This window comes from Lactuca saligna, chromosome 5 (assembly GCF_052625555.1).
Source record: "Lactuca saligna cultivar CGN05327 chromosome 5, ASM5262555v1, whole genome shotgun sequence".
NCBI lineage: Eukaryota > Viridiplantae > Streptophyta > Magnoliopsida > Asterales > Asteraceae > Lactuca > Lactuca saligna.
This window is the reverse complement of record NC_136421.1, coordinates 222520781-222542072: the sequence shown is the minus strand read 5'-3', so window position 1 is coordinate 222542072 and position 21292 is coordinate 222520781. Positions and strand designations below refer to the sequence as shown.

The 21292-nt window shown below is 36.9% G+C and overlaps 3 protein-coding genes across 3 annotated transcripts; 2 read left to right on the top strand and 1 right to left on the bottom strand.

Moving 5' to 3' along the window:
• Positions 1-12145: 12145 nt before the first annotated feature.
• On the top strand, positions 12146-14309 carry LOC145045196 (WD repeat protein). The gene is made up of 7 exons (XM_078993540.1): positions 12146-12693; positions 13038-13100; positions 13314-13450; positions 13565-13602; positions 13676-13721; positions 13809-13973; positions 14048-14309. Exons 1-7 carry the CDS (start codon positions 12314-12316, stop codon positions 14224-14226), a joined length of 1008 nt encoding a protein of 335 aa, XP_078849666.1. The 5' UTR covers positions 12146-12313; the 3' UTR covers positions 14227-14309.
• A 719-nt stretch (positions 14310-15028) lies between these two features.
• Positions 15029-17411, top strand: LOC145045195 (protein MANNAN SYNTHESIS-RELATED 1-like). Its single transcript, XM_078993539.1, has 6 exons — positions 15029-15433; positions 15728-15866; positions 15969-16039; positions 16117-16202; positions 16276-16858; positions 16926-17411. The coding sequence occupies exons 1-6, from the start codon at positions 15323-15325 to the stop codon at positions 17205-17207; spliced, it is 1272 nt and encodes a 423-aa protein (XP_078849665.1). The 5' UTR covers positions 15029-15322; the 3' UTR covers positions 17208-17411.
• Positions 17412-17627: 216 nt separating this feature from the next.
• Positions 17628-20699, bottom strand: LOC145045194 (Cation efflux family protein). The gene is made up of 13 exons (XM_078993538.1): positions 20274-20699; positions 20124-20175; positions 19862-19994; positions 19680-19735; positions 19457-19571; positions 19298-19355; positions 19087-19205; positions 18852-18971; positions 18683-18784; positions 18529-18601; positions 18365-18432; positions 18231-18291; positions 17628-17952 (listed from the first exon to the last, which is right to left on the bottom strand). Exons 1-13 carry the CDS (start codon positions 20563-20565, stop codon positions 17828-17830), a joined length of 1374 nt encoding a protein of 457 aa, XP_078849664.1. The 5' UTR covers positions 20566-20699; the 3' UTR covers positions 17628-17827.
• Positions 20700-21292: the final 593 nt, after the last annotated feature.

Genomic DNA, 21292 nt, shown 5'->3' with positions numbered 1-21292 from the left:
ACCTTATCAAGCCTTGTATGGACAGAAGTGTCGCACGCCGTCTTGTTGGCTTGAGGCTGGGGAAAAGCAGTTTATGGGGCCGGAGATAGTCCATCAAACTGCTGAAAAGTTGAAAATAATTAGGGAGAGAATGTTAGCAGCTCAGGATCGTCAAAAGAGTTATGCTGACAAAAAGCGAAGACCGATGACTTTTGAAGTTGGAGATTCGGTTTTGCTTAAAGTCTCGCCGTGGAAGGGACTTATAAGATTTGGAAAAAAGGGAAAGTTAAGTCCAAGGTTTATTGGACCGTTTAAAGTTCTTCAGAGGATTGGGAACCAAGCTTACAAGCTCGAACTACCAGAAGAACTGAATGGAATTCATAACACTTTCCATGTGTGTTATTTGAGGAAGTTCACGGGAGAAGTTCCCGACATAATTCCACTTTCAGAGTTGAGGATCGATGAGAACAAAAGGTTGATTGAGGAACCGGAGGCAATTGTTGACCGAAAGACTAAGAAATTGCGACGTAAGATGGTGGAGTTAGTGCTTGTCCGATGGAAACACACGAATGGGCCAAATCTCACCTGGGAGACGGAGAGTGACATGATGAGTCGCTATCCACATTTGTTTGCTGGTGTGTGATTCCGGGGACGGAATCATTCTAAGGTGGAGAGAATTGTAACGCCCGTGTTTCTAGGCTTGCCATTTTTAGCAATGTAATAGTCTAGGTTAACCTTTGTAACCCCAATTTGAAATAATAAAAATGTATTATTTGTGAATTATGTGATTTATGTGTTTATTTTCTTAATTATTATAATTTAATGAATTAAGAATAAAATAAGCGTCAAAATTTAAGTGTGAGATAAGCCCGACATCTTTGCATAAAGTTGTAGTGGTCGAAACAAGGATTCCGGGGATATAAGGAATGCCAAAATCCGAGTTATAACGAAGAAGTTATGACCTGTCGAAGTTTCGCGACAGAACCGACACGACGCCGAATGACGTAAAATATGAATTTAAGATAGAGCGATATTTAGCCTTAACGATCTAAACGAAAGTCATAGATTTCGTTAAACTGAGAGCGTGCATAAAAGGAACGCCCAAATCTGACTTCGTATGAGGAAGTTATGATTTTCTAAGTTTCGACTTAGCAGTATGCAGCCCGAATACTCGATTTGAGATCGAGCGGTTTTTAGCCGAAACAATCTAAATGAGAAACGAAGATCTCATTGTTAGTAGCGAAACGATGACAAGTTAGGCGAGAACGGACGTCAGACGAAAAAGTTATGAATTTATAACGAAGTTTTTCTGTCCCGGCCTTCTAAAAATAAATAATAAAAATAAAAGTCAAAATTAGCCGACGGAGTCTAAATGAAAGTTGTAGAGTATGGTCTGACCTTCGCGTGGATATAAAGAACGTCGAAAACGGAGCTCGTATGCGAAAGTTACGCAATTTAGAAGTTTGACAAGTCAATTACGCCCCGCGTAATTTGAGTACGCCCCGCGTACTCAGTCGGATGCAACTTGTCTGACCAATACTCGAGTGCCACCAGTCGACGCACGCAGTGACGTCAAAGTACGCCCCGCGTAATTTGAGTACGCCCCGCGTAATCCCAGACCCAGCAGCCTATAAATAGAACTCGAATTCAGCCATTTTCTCTTGTTCAAACTCTTCCCTCTCTCTAAGTTTTGCCTCGTTTTGCGTGTCGTTTATACCCCAAAGCCCCGGTAATATTCCCGAGCTCCGAAGTAAGATCCGAAGCCCCGAGGATCCCGAAGAGCGTTATTCCCGAGCCGAAACGCTGCCCGCGAAGAGCCCGGTTTTGTGAAGATCTTCCAGATCTACGGAGAAACACCTCTTCTGCAAGCCGTAGTGCTGCCCAATCATCTTTTGATCAAGTGAGTGTGTAGTTATTTTCATTCCAACGCAATATTATGAAGTATTTTCTATAAAATACGTGTTATGTGTATATATTTGGTTGTTATACGTGTGAGTGTATATTCACTCTCTTCTATCTTACAGATCTGATGTATTCTCTATGAAATACGTGTTATGTGTGTATGCCTCATCTGTTATGTGGAATATGTATTGCTTAAAGCATGTCATACAGGTTTTTAAACTATGTATAAAAATGTATATTTTTATCTACTAATATGTTGGGTAGAACATGGGTAGATAATTGGTGTGTAATAAACAGATGAGAGGCCTCGGTGTTATTGGTGTTATTCTAGTCATTCAGCAGAGTATGGATGACGACCACGGACTATTCTAGACTGTCCTGTGGAACACTAGCAGGCTCATTACCTGTAGGTGTTGTGAACGACGTGTTCACCGGTGTACTTTATCCCCCACATGGTTGCCTTTAGGACACTTATTGTTGAGGAAGCCCCTCTGCAATGATGTCCGTCCCGATGAAAAATCCTGAAATAGGTTCCTTATAATAGACGTTATTTTTAGGAACGTAAGGTGAGGATAACGGGAATGGGTAATCGGGTTTATTGTTGATTGTTGAAATTAAATATAATTATTGTGGGTTGAAAACCCTATATGCTCACCAGGCTCCCAAACCTGACCCACTCAGTTGATTTATTTTACAGGAAGTGGCGCAAGAGCTTAAGATGGGCGAACATCAAGTTGTTTTGTTTACAAGTCTGTATATGTATATATTTGTTGAATGACTTGTAATGCTATCGTTTATGCTTTATGATCTGTATCGGAACATGACATCCCGTCTTTTGATTATGAAATGAAATCATATTTCTTTATGAAATGTTTTGATAAATATCTATTTTATCATGTTTTGTTTTTGGGAACAAATTCCGCATCTCTTTTAAAATTAAAAGGATTTACTCTGAAAATTATTTTAAAAAGCATAAATGAAATCGGTCTTTTCTGGCCGAGATTTTGGGGATGTCACAGTTGGTATCAGAGCATTAGTTTAAGCGAATTAGGAATTTGTAGGATTTCTAAACTTAAACTTAGCATTCTAAGTGGAGATTGCGAGGTGTGTGTCTGTTGGATCTTAGACACAAGCACTAGTTTATTTTAGGAAAGTTGCCTAAAATGCTTTTATGTGCTAAATGTTATATGTTGCCATATATGATATTATTTGTTCGGATCTATGGTTTGTTGCCAACCGGATCTGAAGGTTTATGTGTTTAGGATTCTAAGCGTATATGTACGATATTAGAACTAGCATGTAATCGTTTGGAGTAATAAGGTCAAATTATTCGGTTTATAGACCAAAATGGTGAGAACAAGAAGCGGAGTTGGAAATGCTAATGAAAACAGGAATCAACCACCTGTAATCGAGCAAGTACCTGTCGTAGCTGCTGCACCTGAGCCGATAACAATGGTTGGTGTACAAATGATGATTCAAATGATGTTGGATCGTCAGATGGAAGAAACAAGACGCCTGCTTAGGCAGAATCGTGAAGAACCATCAATTCAAGCGGAAGAGCCCGAGGAGAATGGAGGGCAGTCTGAAGGAGAAAAATTTAGTGGGATCATTGGTCAAGACGAACAACCAGTGGTTAGACGCGATAACCAGTATGGAGGAAATGATGGTCGTGGGTGCAAGTATAAGGATTTCATGGCATCCAAACCACCATGCATATCCGGAAGCCCGACGCCGGTACAAGTTATGGACTGGGTCTCCGAAATGGAGACTATGTTTGAAAGTTGCGAATGCAGCAACAGGCAGAAGACCGCTCTTGCGATCCCTCTGCTAAAATCTGGCGTGTTGAGTTGGTGGAAGCTGTTAGCTGACTCTATGCCCAAGGGAGAAGCAAGCAAAATGTCTTGGGAAGACTTTCTGGAACAACTAAAACTGCAATACTGCTCCGAGCAGGACCTTCTGGAAATCAGTAATGAGTTTCAGAATTTGAAGAAGGGGAAATTGAGCGTTACTGAATACGCTACAAGTTTCACGGAAAAAATGAAGTTTATCCCATATTTGGAGATGTCACATTCCGCAACTGTTTTCTTTAAAAGATTGCTCTGATTTTATAAAACAAAGCATAAACAAATCGGTCTTTTTTGGCCGTGAAAATGTGGATGTCACATTAGAGGCATCGCCCGTTATAACTCAATTAATCCAACCACCTTGATTACTCTCGATTATCACCCTGAATCTGTTTACGTCGATTACTCATAAGCCTATCAAACGAGGAAAAAGAGGGGTACAATCCTGCTACTTCTGTGAGTTTACTTTAGGCCATCGGGGATGCGAAAGACTCGTTGGCCCATCTCGCATTTGATTACCTTGACCTTATTGGCAATACTATTGGATCACTAAGACCCAAAAGCACTTGAGAGCCATTTAAGGTCCCTTTATATAGAATTGGGCCATAGGAGGCCCAATAACATATAAGCGTTATCCATTTGGGCTCAAAGATTATGTCAATGGACTTGCAAGGTCCAACCAGCATGATTTGAAACTTTCAAGCCCAAAGTTTGAATAATTACTCGTATTTGGTATCGCATATCTATTGGAGGGTTCAATTTAATGGTTTTTGTTTTTGTATCGACTCGAGACCGATCGACTTGTTTATACGATATATGGAGTTATACGTGTATTTGTCTTTCAAACTTTGTCAACCGTAGATTAGTATTTTTGACTCAATCTTCTATAAATAACATAATTGATTTAAAAATAGTGGTTTGACCTTTTTCAGCCCCTTTCTTTTGTAAAATGACAAATTTAGTCCTTAATATAAAAGAAAAGTCATTTTAGGTCCTTCAAACATTTTCTTGACAACTTTGCATCATAGATTGGTTGAAATGATATTTTTAACTCAAAACTTATTTTGTTAACAGATTCATCCCTTCCAGAATGATATTTTCCGGTTAAATCCCAACTTTTTGCAATTTTTACACTTTTAGCCCAAAATCCAAAAACTTTACATTTTGATCCCTTTTTGGAAATAAAAAGCATTTTCAATCCTTAAAAAAGTTTTGATACACTTTTTGTCCCCAGTTTCAAGGAAATTATCATTTCAGCCCTTCCAAATGTCATTTTTCGCAATTTTGGGCCTATTGGGCCGAAAAGCCCAAAATTAGCCCATTATGCCAAAAATTTACATTTCAAGTCCTTTGAAAATTTTAATGTTCATAAAAACAATTATTTTATCTGTTTTGACTCTTTAACCCTTAAGAAACCGTGATTTGGCAACTTTTAACCCAAGTTTTTGTATATTTGACAATTTAAGCCCAAAAATGGGTTTTATGTTGAAGTATATTTAACACAATCTTATAAGTTATTATTCTTGTCTTATTTGGTGTAAAATAACTTAGATCATGTTTGTTTACTTTCTCATGTCATAGATCTCGAGTTAACACCCCTTTTTAGTTACATGTTCATCAAAAACACATAAAATCATACATACATGCATAAAATCACACATAGCATACACATACACATAGATCTACATATTTTCTTGTATTCTCCCCCATAAAACATATGAAAACTGAAAAGTGAAGGGTATGAAGCTCACCTTGAGTTGTGGTTTCGGTTTTGAAGAGAGAAATGAAGAGGTTTGGTGCAAATCTTGGCCTAGTAAGCTTTCATTGGAGGATCTCGAACTTAGATGTTTCTAAGATGGTGATTATGAGTTTGGATAGATTAGGAAGATATTTTGATAAAAAAAAGAAAAAAAGAATCTAGATCATAGATCCAAACATACACTTACCTTGAATGATGATTTTTGTGGAAGAAACTCCTTATCAAGCTCTAAATCTCGAAAAAAAAATTGATGAAGAATCAAGAGAGTTTCTTTGAGAGAGTTTGAGTGAAATGTGTGTGTGTGTGTGTGTTTGTGTTATTTCGGCCGAAAGACAAAAGAGAGGAGAAGAGAGAGTAGATGAAGTGATGGTTGCATGGAGATATGAGTTATATGCATGGAGGACCTATGGGTAAATGTGAGGTGGAAAATGAAAGTCAACCCTCTTCCATTTTGGGTTGTTGGGCAGAGAAGAGGAGAGGGGAAAAGAAGAAAAGTAGTCTTTTTGTTCTTAGGCCCATCTTATGATTCACTTAGATAATTTATGGCCCCAAATAAATCAAAGTATGATTTTTATGACCCATTAGGGCTAATTTAAATTTGTTGTGACCCAATAAGGCCCATTAAAGTTAACCTAGTTTATTTTAATCTTGTAAAGCCCAAATTATTAAGTTTCATGTATATGGGTCCAATTAGGGCCCATTTGAGAGTTCTATGTTCAGGATAGTCAAATTGGAGGCTTATTGGTCCATTAGGTTAATTAGATTTGTTATGGCCCAAAAGAGCCCATTAGGGTATTTTATTTCATTCTAGGCCCAATATGGCCCAAAATGTTAAAATAATGAAGGTGGCTCCAAATTAGAGCCCATATAAGAGTCCTAGTCCAAAATGGACTTAAACCGGGATTTTTAGGGCTTCTAAACTTTGGTTGACTATTTGATGTGCTCTTATAAAGCGTTTGATGGAAGTTTGTTGTTATAATTAAGCATCATACACGCTTTCACATTGTTGGTTCACATTTGTTATCGTTGTTCAATGGTTACAAGGCACCAAATTCCTAGTTGTGACAGAGTGAATGTTTCATGAGTTTACATCGAAGTATCAATCCAATAATAGCAATTATTCTCTTCACATCACTTTCAATTTTCCTTCAAGTCAAAGTTCTTTCTTAACATTCTTCTTGTTCTTAAATTATCTTTGCATTGATTATACTCAAGTTTACTTCCTTTATTACTTGAATACTTTATTGATTTAATATCTTTAAGTCTTGACTGGTTTACCAGACTTGACTGAAACTACATATTAGAAGCAGACATTAATCTTATTACTGTTAATTATGGGTTTGAGTTTTCAAACCTTGCTTGCGCATAGATCTTGTTCTCTTAATTGGTAGCAAAGCTTGAGTGGTTGTCTTTTGAATCCATAAGAACAGGTTATAGTTGATCTGAGATTACATTGGTATCTCAGTCATTTCTATGTTCAAGATAAAAGTTCTTATATATACCACTTCTACTATCATACTCTTAACTTCAAGGGCTTCTCCTAATCAATCTAAACAAATGTATTCAATGTAAATGGAAAATAGCATGGGCTACCCTGCTCGTGCTCCATTGCTAGTTGTTGAAGAGTTTGATCACTAAAAAGTTAGAATGGAAAGATTTTTACTTGGTAAGGAAAAATGTGAAGAAATATGGATATCTGTGAAAGATGGTCCATATGTTCCAATCAGACAAACAGAGAGAGATCTCACTGCAACTCTCATGAGCCAAGAAGATCAATGTCCAACACCTCTTACCGCAACAAACATCGAAAAGTTACATGTTGACTATGTTGTATTTTCCGAGATGGTGCTTGGTGTCCTTCATTCTCTCCTTTAGCACATTAAGTTGTGAAGATTTGTTAAAGAGATTTGGGACACTCTTCAAGATCTGTTCAAATGGTCCGAGAATATGAAAGAAAATGATCTGACTTTGGTTGTCAACGAGATTGATAACTTCACCACTACTCTCGACGAATAAGTTGCCTCGACATCAAATAGGTATCAAATTGTTGTCAACAACATGATTGCACATGGTGTAACTAGAACTCCTCTCGAGTATTATTTAAAGTTTATCAATAGCCTCAGAAAAGGTTGGGGAAACGTCAAGTCATGTCTTCAAATTAACGGATCTCTGAAAAAGTTAAAGCTCTAGCAACTATTTGACGAACTACAAGGCCATGAACCAATGTTGCACAAACATTAAGAGAAATCTCTGGAGGTCCTCTTGCCTTGGTTAGTTGTGTTGACCCACTTATTCCAAACATACCAATGACCGACCCTTCAGAACTACCTCACCTATTCCTTCTGTTCAACCATGTGACATCCCCAAATTCACGGCCAGAAATGACCAGTTTGATTTATGCTTTTAAAATAATTTCAGAGTAATCATTTGATTAAAAGAGTTGCGGAATTTGTTCCCAAAACACAATATGATAAAATAAAGTTTATCAAAGCATTTCTTAAAGAAATATATTTTCATTATATAATAGAACTCGGGGTGTCATGTTCCGATACAGACCAAAAGCATAAACAATACAACATAGACCTTACAACAGTTATTTACAGCTACTGGTCTATAAACAAAAAAATCTTCACAAGTTGTCCAACTTATGCTCTCGCGCCACTACCTGTAATACAAAGAAATTGATTGGGTCAGGCTTGGGAGCCTGGTGAGCATATAGGGTTTTCAACCCACAATAAATAATTATATTTAATTTCACCAACTAATAATACCCCGATTACCCATTCCCGTTATCCTCACTTTACGTCCCTAAAACAACTATTACAAGGGACCTAATTTAGGATTTTTCATCGAGATGGACACTACTGCAAAGGGGCTTCCTTAACAATAAATATCCTAAAGGCAACCATAAGGGGGATAGAGTATACCGGTGAACACATCGTTCACATCACCTACAGGTTATGAACTTGCAAGCGTTCCACTGGACTGTCTAGAAAGAGTTTGTGGTCGTCATCCATACTCCGCTAGATGACTAGATCAACAATAACATCGAGGCCTCTCATCATTTTATTTCATCACACATCCACTATCTACCCATGTTCTACCCAACATCTTTGTGTGTGTGTGTGTATATATATATATATATATATACACACACACACACACAACACAAAACATGTATAAAATATTCAATCAATACTCATTTCATATAATGCATAACATATAAACACATAACACATATTTTATGGAAATACTTCGTATTTATGTGTTAGAAGAAAGTAACTACACACTCACTTGATAAGATGATTATCGGACAACACTAATGCTCTTCAAGTAGTAATTCTTCGATGAAACCAGGATATCTCTCAGAAACCGGGCTTCTTGTAGGCAGAGTTTCGGCTCGGAAACTCTTTTCTTTTCGGGATCTTCAGGTTTGCTTCGGGTGTTGGGATGATACCGGGACTTCGGGGGTATTTATTGCAAAGTAGAACAAAGAAAAAGGGGTGAAAGAAATGAAAATTAGCAACAAATCCGGCTGCCCTCGCATCTTATTTATAGGGTGAGTCTGACCCCCGAACGCAACACGTTTCTTGAACGAATGCAGTGCGTTCCCGAAAGCAACGCGTTCCATGGACAAACGCAGCGCGTTCTGGTGCGTCATTTCTTGTCGAGTTTCAGAAGTGATGGGCTATGCGGCTAGAGGGCAACGTGGCCAATCCAAGGCCGGGTGTTGCGAATGCGGGGCGTTCCCTCTGGATAAGCTTCGGATTTTTTAAATTTATTTTTATTTAAAAACTTCAAAAACTCATATCTTTCACATACGAGCTCCGTTTTTGACGTTCTTTATATCCACGCATAGGTGAGACTATGCTCCACAAGTCTCCATTAGAAATTCATAACTTCTTCATCTGACGTCCGTTTTCGTCTGTATTTTTACCATTGGACTACTATCGATGAGATATTCGATTATCGTTTAAATTGTTTCGACTAGAAACCACTCGATCTCATATTCGAACTTTGGACTGCATACCGCTAAGTCGAAACTTCGAAAAATCATAACTTCCTAATACGAAGTCAGATTTAGACGTTCTTTTTATGCACGCTCTCGGTTTAACGTATTCTACCACTTTTGTTTATATCACTAAGGCTAAATATCGCTCCATTGTAAATTTACTAATTACATCAAGCAGTGTCGTACCGGTTCTGTCGCGAAACTTCGACATGTCAAACACTCCTTCGTTATAACTCGGATTTCGGCATTCTTTATATTTTCGGAAACCTTGTCACGATCACTAAAACTTCCTTCATAGATATCGAGCTTATCTAATATTTTACTTTATCGATTATTTTTTTTTTATCTTTAATCCATTTAAATCACACAATTAAGCAATAAACACATAATACTCAAATAATACATTCTTATTATTTCAAAACGAGTTACAAAGGTTAACTTAGAGTGTTACACCATCATTAATGCTTAGCCTAGAAACACAGGCGTTACAAACCAACTCTACCTGTTCCTTCAAATCCCAACTATTAGTTTGATGGAGACCTCGATGCTGAAGCCATGGACTCCGAACTGTGTTTCCAACAAGAGTTTGCACTATTGTCCATGAAATACAAACGTCCATGGAATCACAATCAAAAACCTTATCAAAACCATTTTCAAGCACCTTATAACAATAATCCTCAACCAATTCCTAAACCTTCAGAGAACCCAACTGCTTACAAACCTAACATCTCCTCATCAAATCATTCATTGGAATCCTATTATATTTTGAAATCAGACAAACCTAAGATAGTTTGTCACAAGTTTGGTAATGGTAATCATTTTGCCAAAGATTGTTTAGGTGAAACCACCCAAAAACTAAAGTCAAGGGTTCTGCACACTATGCTTGCAAAGCTCAGTAAATGGATGCTAGTGAGAAAGATTTTGTTACAACTGTGTCAATAGATGGTGAAGGATACTGGTCATCTGGAGATGAGGATGATGTGAGCACTGGAAGGAATATGTGTCTTTTGGCTAGACAGATAATTGAATGTGATGAAGGCTATTGGTCTTCAGGTTCAGAAGGAGACGATAAATATGCTGAGCCAAACTGTTGCTACATGGCAACCAATGATCCACCATGCGAAAGCATCGTTCAATAGGCACTTTGTGCTTCAGAACAAGATAAAATATGATATATTGATAGTGCTTGTTCCATGCACATGACATGGTAGAAGGACATTCTGCGTGATCTCAAACTCTCTCTAAATGTTGGTTGCATGATGTATGGCAACAACTCAAATTCACAAATCCGAGGTTATGGCATCCCCATCAGCAGGAGTTTATCTGTCTCAAATGTGGCATATCTAACTGATCCGAAACACAACATGATTAGTGTGGCTCAACTTACTGATGCAAATCGCCAAGTTGAATTATGCAAAAAGCATAGATACTTCATAACAGAAGACCTGAAAGAGTGTCTGATCAAGTACAATCACAACAAGAACATGTATCTTTTAGACATTAACATGATCATTGGAAAGCCTCGACTTTGTCTACTCTCAAAATTTGTTCCTAACGTCAGGTGGATATGCATCGGAGGCTTGCTCATCCAAACTTCTGATATATGAATGATCTTGTATCCGATGAAATGTTCCGAGGTCTGCCACTCCTCAAATCCAAAAACGATCATCTACGTGCTACTTATGAATGTGGGAAGCAATCGAAAAAGAGCCATCATGTTATCATTGAAAAGTCAATTTCGGAATCATTAGAACTTCTGCACATTGATCTTTGTGGACCCTCCATCGTAGAAAGTCTACAACACAAAAAGTACATTTTTGTGATTGTTGATGATTTTAGAAGGTTCACATAGGTCTTCTTCCTTAGGCTAAAATCGGAAACAGGCTCGAAACTCATTAATTTCATCAAAGGAATTAAAGTTCTCGTCAAACTTCCTGCAAGAAGAATCTGAAGTGACAATGGCTCATAATTCATCAATGTCACCATTGAGAAATTTCTCTCCGAGAAAGGTATCGACCACAATTTCTCTGCTCCCTACACTCCTCAACAAAACGGTGTGGTTGAAAGAAGAAACAGAACCCTCGTTGAAACTGCTCGATCAATGCTTAACTTTACTAATCTACCACTTTATCTTTAGGTTGAAGTTGTGTCCACTGTATGCTTTACTCAAAACCGAAGTATCATTAATCGACGCCTCAACATGACACTGTATGGAGCCATGAATGGTTGCAAGCCAAATATCTCATTCCTACATGTTTTCGGCTGCAAATACTTTATCAAGAACAATCGTGACCAACTCATAAAGTTTCAACCCAAAGCTGATGAAACAATTTTTTTGGGACACTCCTCCAAATCTAAAGCCTACCGAGTTCTGAATCATCGAACTCATGTATTTGAAGAAAGCTTTGATGTCACTTTTGAAGACAACTATGTTCGGAATTATGACCCAACCCATGTTACAACGTCCATTATGATGTTCGATGCACCAACTCGAGGATCTCCGAATCCTCAAATCATTTATGATAATAAAGGAAATAAAACAAATGATGGTTAAACAAAAATAGAGGAAATAAATGCTATGGGAAATGATATATTTAACAAATATTTTTTTTAGGTTATTGATTTATCAAAAAACCAATAAACAAATAAGTTATTTTTGAAAAGCAAAACACCAATTTAAACGTACATCTTCTTCCGGTGGTATCGCCGCTGATAAAACTTCCCAGGCGGTGGGTGGTGTGTGGCTTAGCCGCTGTTACATATGCCATACAATTCGAGTTGCAGTCGTTTTATGAGGCAAAAGTCAAAATTGTGAAAATGAGCCTGACCATCAGGTCTTACTGCCCAGCTTTATCTTCATCTTCACCGCGCCCAAACAGTCTATTCGACTCCCCGATTAAATGGCCATATCCTCCTCATGTAAAAACTTCGTACTTGAAACTTTATAGGGGTCATTATGATGTAGGGAGGGGAGTGAAACACTTGTCGGTGAGTGGCGGCACTGAGAGGAAGAGGAGGGCTAGCACGGCGGCGTCTTCTTCAATGCACGTATCTCCCTGGGATGATAAACCTTACCAGGTCTTACCTAGTGGGGAAATAGCTTACTACGACGAGCGGGACGTGGTGTCGTTTCTCGATCCACCCAAACAACTTATTCCTTTAGATCCATCTTCTTACAACCCCGCTACTTATCTCTGGTATTACTCTCTCCTTCACTTTAGACATTGTTTGATAGATTTCTGTATTTCTATGTTTTTACTTACCAGTTACCACATCAAATTATGTTTAACAAGATTGTATTCTACATGTTCGATCATTTGCCAACACATAGGGCATCGAAATCAAAATATGGATTAGGGGTTGGACCTCATTCAGCTAAATTTTCAACTAGTCTTGATATGGTTCCAATCTATGCCGTGAAATTACAGTTCCTAGCTTTATGAAATTCCACTTACATGAAAGGCTTATGCTTTTTGGTTTTAATGGAAGTTTATGTGATTGGAGTCTTGGCCTGAAACCTTGATATGTATGTGATCACTAGGAAAAAGATAGATGACATCCCAGAGGAAAGGAGACATCGTTTGCTGGCATTGCTTAATCCCAGGTATTTCTCTTTGAAATTTGTATGTTTCCCTATTAGTGAAATATGTTTTCAGCGCTGCTTACCTCTTTATCTAGATGATTATGTCTGGTAATACAACTTCATGTGTGTTTCACATGAACATGTAATGAGAAGTCAAAAAAAAAAAAATTTAAAATGGAGGTTCAAATTTCATCTATTAATTTGTCCTGTTTTCTTTTGGTTGGAACTGTGCAGACTTATTTCAAGAGCTTGGGAAGTCGCAGGCACAAGATATGATAATTCAAACTTGGCAAAGAAAAGTTCATCTAACTTGTTTGGTGATGAAACAGGTGTGAAGTTGCTTGAATTTTGGCACTGCAGAACGAATGGAGGTAACTTCACCAGACTTAAACACACTTATACTGTGGTTGTCATTAACCATAGCACTACTGGTGTATACAGCTCCTCTTTTTATACCATTGATGATTTGTTTTTTCTTCAAATAGGGCCCTTGGCTGTAGCCTGGATTAATTACTTCAAGAAGGTGAATTCCGTGTTCTGTAAATCAATAGTTTCCTTTCTTATGTACATATCTTATTAAAAACATGTTATTTCAGGCTTTATTTAGCTGCAAGGATGGCCAAATTTTTGGAAGAGTTATTGGTAATTTTGGAAAAATATATATTACTAGTAATCAATCTGTTGATGATATCCAACATCCGATAAAGAAATTATAAATTTGATTCTCAGATGCAACAGTTCTGAATGGATTATCACACTCGTTTGCTCCATTATACTTCAAAGTGAAAGAGGTGACTGAAGTGATGGCAACAGAGCAGCCATGTGATGTGGCATATGAATTTGGAAGTGGAGATTTCGATTTCCAGGAATACCCTCAAGGATTTCCAAAACCAGGTTATTACCTTACATGTGGCATTTTTGTAAATTATGTATGTGTTATTCATGAGGTGTTTTGAATGTTACTGCAGGAAAACATCCATGGCCGTTTAATGATGAGGTTGTGATATATGTAAGAAACGTTGGGCCTGGTGTTATGGTGGGACAAGTATGGCAAGAAGGACAAGATTTGAAACAAGTGCCTAAGAAAATATGTAGCGAGATTTTAATGGTTAAAGATTATGATGCACAATTAGATAAAAGTTGGTGACGAAGTACTTGTTTGATTTTTAATGTTATTCATGTTTTATTATCATTATTAATTGTATTTATAAATAAACAAATAAAAAACAATGGGATGGTGAGACTGTGAGAGTGGAAAACTGGAAATGAGGGTGGGGGTCGTATTCAAACTTGCTTGATTTGCGCCATAGTTTGTGTTCCATAACTGATGCTAGTCAAATAAGATGCTTCCATATAGTTTTTTAAGACTTGTTGGTGCTTTTTTAAATAAATAAATAAATAAAAGTCATCATATAAAATATTAAATACATAATCAGAACAATTTACGATTCTAAAAATTGATTATTGGTCGATCATGATGTTGCTTAAAATATGTTGCATGCGAGAAATAAATAGTAGATGTGGCCATAGTGTGTCGGTGGACTAGCAAACACCATTTCTTTAACTTTTTTATTACAAAATACAAACTGCCCCTCCGACTTCAACTCTTTTCCATTTGAGGCTATCTTTTGAGTCGGATTCTAATCTTCAAGCTTTCGTTTTGTGTTTAATTGAACGATTTAACTGCAATTCAAAACGTTGATATCAAAATAAATGCAAAAAAATCTATAGGAAACGTATAGATTTATTTTGTATAATAAAAGTTATGACGTGGGGGAGATTTTCAACGATGAATAGATTCTGGGAGGCTACACGTGATGATAAAGTTAAGGTAGGTGAGTACATATTGGTAAAAACATGGAGGGTATCATGTGCAAATTGCAATTCACCCATGTGGACTCCTGCCATACATACATGATACATAGATCAAATCAAAGCCTCAAGCCTATCTCCCTTTCTCTTATATAATGTAGCCAACAAGAAACAGACTGCATTTTTCACAATCTCCCCTTCTTTCTGGATTGTGACGTCAGAAAAGTGGCTGCCTTCTCTTTCCCTTTTTGAAAGAGTGATTATTAGATAGAACTGGAACAAGTTTCTTGATTCGTTTATCTATGGTGGTAGTGTTGTAGTATTAGTATTTATTACACTTGCATATATAGATTGATTGATACATATATATATATATATATATATATATATATATATATATATATAGATAGATACGGGAGGATCTGAGAAAAATGGGAATAGATCCGAGACAGATAGTGGCAGGGGTACTTACAGTCACCATGTTTCTGATGCTTGGTAACATGGTTAAGCGTCAACATTTTGATGCTCCTATTTCTCATCATGTATGCTTCTTCTTTTCCTTCCTTCTACTCTAACTCATCTATTCATTCTCCAAATTCACAATTTAATCACATTCCTTCCTTAATTACTTGTTGTATTCAGTCCTTACTTTTTCATCTTCCGTAATTGCATTGGTACCACGACCACCTGCTATAATTTCCACACAATAATCGTTGAATGTATGGAACATGATTGATTCTGTTCCAATTATATCCCGATTTCCCCCAATTTGAATTACACTGTACATGTATTCATGGACAGAAACTAGCTACTAATTCATAAATTCCTTCCTGCAGGTCAACCATGCCGGATCTACCCAAGCTTTCGAAGACACCAAGGATTCGGATAAAAGCCTTGCAGTTGATGGCGATGGCGATGGCCCATGGAAGGAGGAAAGTTCTGGTCTCAAGCCTTGTTGGTCTAAGCCAGGTTTTGGTCAGTCCTCCAAATTAGAACTAATCCAGGAATCTCAATTACATGCTTTTCATTCCATTTCTTATCTCTAACCTTCAAACTTTGATCATATCCGGCAAGCAGAAGAGGATGAAGATTCTAAAGGGTTCGTCACTTTCTCATTAACCAATGGACCCGAATACCATGTTTCTCAGGTGATTAATTGGAGTTCTTTACAAATCATTCATGTATTGCGCAACTTTTTGTTTCATCTAATCATCGTCAACCACAGATTACGGATGCAGTGGTAGTGGCAAGATACCTCAGGGCAACACTTGTGATTCCCGACATAAGGGGAAGCCAACCTGGTGACTGGAGGTTAGTGTCCATGTCATTTCAATCTCATCATCTTCATTACAATTTACACATGCAAAACATACACGTATTCCAGGAACTTTGGAGATATTTACGACATTGAGAAGTTTGTAAGCAGCCTGGAGGGAGTGGTGAAAGTAGTAAAATCACAGCCTTCCGAGTTATCATCAAAGAATCTCGCTGTTCTAAGGATTCCCAATAGAGTTACAGATGAGTACATCGCAGAAAACATCGAACCAGTTTTCAAAAGCAAAGGAAACGTAAGAGTAGCGACGTACTTCCCTTCAGTGAACATGAAAAAGGGTAAAATCGAGCAAGAAAAAGAGAGAAACTCGGTCGGATGTTTAGCCATGTTTGGAACGCTTGAACTCCAACCAGAAGTCCGGGAGGTGGTTGACTCAATGGTGGACCGGCTCAAAACGTTGAGTCGGAAGTCCGACGGGCAGTTTGTGGCGGTGGATGTGAGACTTGATATGTTGGACAACAAGGGGTGCCAAGGAAATGGCGATGGATCTAAAAAATGCTATGGCCCACAAGAGATCGCAATGTTTTTGAGAAAATTAGGGTTTGATAAGAACAGTGCTATATATATGACACAATCACGATGGGACAACAGTCTTGATGCTATCAAAGACCTCTTCCCAAAAACATACACAAAGGTAACTATCATAGTCTCAAATCAGTTAGACATTGTTATATCGTATCCGACTAATGTTTTTATTACAGGAAGGAATAATGCCAATGGAGAAGAAGCAAAAGTATTTGGGAACGGATGCTTCCGAGTATGAGAAGGTGATAGATTTCTACGTATGTTCAGAGAGTGATGTATTCGTGCCAGCAATTTCAGGGTTGTTTTATGCAAATGTTGCTGGAAAGAGAATAGGATCAGGGAAGACACGAATATTGGTTCCTGCAAATATTCCTTCTGATGCGTCTGTTTCTTTGGGAAGTTATGTTTCGCGTTATGTATCAAAGAAGAACCATATGGCGTATTCCTGTTTCTGCTGAAAGGATGTCTTGTTCTAGTTGTATGAAATAAATGCGTGAGAAATGCTATGTAGGATCCAGAGCTTGATTTAGGAATGCTTGTTTTTTGTATTTTGATAGATGGATTTCCATATATTTATATTTATAATAGCAACCGACGATAGTGCGTTGTAAAACATTTTGTGAGTCACAAAAATCTTATACGGAGTTGTATTCTTCTTATAATACCAATGTATTTGTAGTTTTCTACTGATTCAGTAAAAAAAATTAAAAAGCACCGCTATGAATTAATATCATAGAACTTAAGCAGTAACTAAACCCAATATATCCTTTTCCATTTCCTAAAGCAACACCTTCATGTACAGAATAATCTTTTACCAACTTTTTTGGAAGACATGGATTTTAAAATTCAAAAAAAAAAAATAATTTTTTGAGTCAAAATTTGTTGGAACCAAGAACAAATTACTTAATGGAATGAGACAACTCTTGCTAATTTCTTATACCTCGATTCAACTGTTTCTTTCAAATCTGTGTTTTTATTCCTCCAGAGATCAAAACAAAATCCATCTATCAACATCTACAGATAATAATAATAATAATAATAATAATAATAATAATAAAATTTGTGAGAGTGGGAAAAATCATGGTGGTAGGATAATTGGATTGTGGGCCTCAATATCAACATGCCTAATTCCAGGCACAATTTCCTGGATTTCCTTCTCAAGTCTATCAACTTCACTCCCTAGAGCTGTTACCACCTCTTCACCTGAAAACATATAATCATCACTGTAAAATTTCTCAGGTGGTATTTTGTATGACAGAATTGGAGAAGGTTTATTCCATCGGAAATTTTATAAAAGAACAAAAAAAAATTGTTTGTTTTGCCAGATTCCTTAAATTTTGTTCATTTTCATTTCGTAGGCTTTTTTTTTCATTCCATCATGGAAAAGAATGAAAATTTTTAATGACTCATTCCATTCCATACAACCAAATAGACCCTGCTCATAAATCCATTAAATAGAATCTCGGGACATGATTAGTTACCATATAAGGACATGATCTTAAGCATTTCAGCATCATCCTCCTCATTTGCAGCACTCCGAAACTGTGCACACAATCATAAATCATTAGATTCATACTCATATAGTCATATTCATCAAACAAAGGAACCCTCTTACCTTTTTAGCCCAACCTTCAGGTCCAGTCCTACTAAGATAGTTTTGGACCAATATCACTCCATTGAAATCTGCAAGATTTTACACATCTAAAAATCTTCAACAAAACATTCAAAGTCCCAATAATCAGCTTCCCAAAAATAGGATAGAAAAAACAAAGTTGTCACCTATTTCTGCTTTAAATCTAAAGAAACCAGGCCCAATCACCTCACTTTTGCAATCATATACAGAATCTACAACCTGCAACAGGAATATAGATAAGTTTTATCAATTCAAGATTCAGATCTTAAGTTACAAGAGTTATCTAACTGTAATATTTACCGGGTCATTCTTCAAAAACTCAAGAACCCTTTTCATATCATGATCATCAATGGCTCTACCAATCAGTGCATGCCGATTTCTTTGGATGAGAAATATAGCCACCTGCAAAAAAAAAATGAGGAAATTTTTATAAAAATGATTTTCAAAATATAGCTATGAAAATACATACCACTCCAAGAAGATTTCCAACAATGATCGAACCAATGGGATCATAGATAGGATTGCCTGTTAGATTCACAGCAACTAACGATGCAGCTGCTATAACAAGTCCAGTAACTGCAGCACCATCCTGCATTTTCAATTAATAAACATGAATAATCTTGTTTTTCAAATATATGTTCCACGATCATTATAAGTGGCTAAAATGATGATTTATAAAAATAAAAGCAACAAGCTTTATTAACCTCTGTCATGACTGCAACAGATGTGGGATCATGTCCACGCCAAACATAGTCTCTAATTGTCATGCCTTCTGCAGCTGCACCTTTTCTGACAGCATCCACAGCCACAGCAAGTGAAGCACCTATAATCAAAGTAAAACGTTTTCTTGTTTCTTTAAATCCATTTATCATGTAGTATGAAAATGTTTGTATCTACATATAGTTTCGGTGTCACCTTCAATAATGAATGAGCCACCAATCACCAAAGCTGCATACAATATATTTCCAGGTGGCTGTGTAGTGTACAAGTATCAACAAGTTTACATTTCCATTTTTGTGTTAGATGAGAGACTAACAGAGGTTAAAGTAGCTAAATATAATCTGCATAAAGTACCTGTGTAGTCCATAAATTTTGAACTCCATTTACAATTGTGGCACCAGAACCAAGACAAAAGATCCCAACAGCAGATATCAAAGACCAGACGAATCTTTCCTTGGAATAGCCATACCTGACAATAGAAGGGGAATCAATTAGCACATGGATGAAGAGCATCTGTAAATTGCAAATTGTTAACATGATGAGGAAATATGAATGGCAAAGGAGATACTATACTCACGGGTGAAGAGCATCTGGAGCACGTTTTGAACTGTTTAAGCCGTATAAAAGAAGTGCCTATGACATGAATGTTGGTTAATTTCTTTCAACTTTAAGATAAAAGACAAGAGAAAAGATTCGGATAAAAACAAAGCAAGAATTGAATCCGAAAGGGAGATTAGTTAATGGTTATTTCACTTTCACCTGATTTGCAAAATCTGCAACAGAATGGACAGTTTCAGCCAGCATGACATGGCTTGAGGTGAATAGCCAGACCCCCAACTTGAGTGAAAAGACGAGAAAATTGCACCATAAGGCTGTGGTAACAGCTCGCTGACTAGCAAGAAAAATTTCACCAACCAACAAATGAATGATAGGAAACAATGGCTTCTTATAAAGAAATCGAAGGTTACAACTTGTTAGTCAATTTACAGGCGATAATAGGTTAAGGGTTACAGATAGATACCTATGATCATCGACCTCTATCTTCTTAATTTTTTTAGGTCTAGTGATAAAACCTGCAAAACCGCGACAATTTGTTGTTTTAATTTTACAAAAGAAAATACGAAGCTGATGGTGTGTAGAATGAGTGTAAACAAAGTAAAATTGAGTTTACTCCGGTGAATAGAATATCGGTAATTAGCGTCATTAGGGATGATGGTGGAGGGGGGAGAATCGGGGACAACAGGGCGTTGTAATGAAAAGGGAGGATTGAGAAGGCGTCGGTCTGAAATGGGACGTAAACGGTGATAAGAACGGGATAAGAGAGGGTGGTTGTGGTTGGGTTGTGGTGGGGGGTCTAGAATACGGGTAAGTACAGGGTAGAGGTGGCGACGATGGAGGCGAGAGAGGAGACAACGATGATGATAGATTGGCATGAGTATTATCGTGGTAAGCTTATCGTGCATAACACCATTATTGTTTATCAGCTTACTAGGGTTTGAAGTTTTCCAGGAAAGAGTTTTACCACTCCATCTCTGATCATCCGCAGTCCCCACCTCTTTTTCTTCCTTAGATTTCTATTTGAGGGTGTTTATTTGCTCATTGGTTCCGCTAAATCGATGATAAACAGTCGACATGACTTAAAATGAGTTTTGCAAAGGTTTTTTTTTTTTTTTTTACATAACAAGTGAAACCGTGTATTACACGGGTTGATTTAAAAAAAATTAAACATTAAAGTGTAAACATAATTTTTTTTTTAATGTATAACTTTAAAATAAAGAAGATACATATTTATTGCAATTTAATATCATATATATCATATATAATACTTTACATATATAATTATATGATTTTAATTTTAAAAAATTGAAATAAACCAAAAATTAATTTCAAAAATACCACAAAATGACAAGTGTCAAAATTAATGAGAGGTTGACATATGGCAAAAAAACCTTCATTTATTAAGGAGGATTTTTGTTGTTCAATATATAAAAATAATCATAGTATTGTTGTGTGTGAGACAAAGGATTATTATTTACTAATCAGCCATTTATCATTAAATTTGTTTTTAATTATGACCAATTATTGTAGGTTGAGAGACGACTTTGGCATCTTCGATGAGTTTAACATAGATTTCCTGATGACTTGGTTTTTTCTCACTCTAGAAAACCAAAATATGTTCGTGTTCTCGAA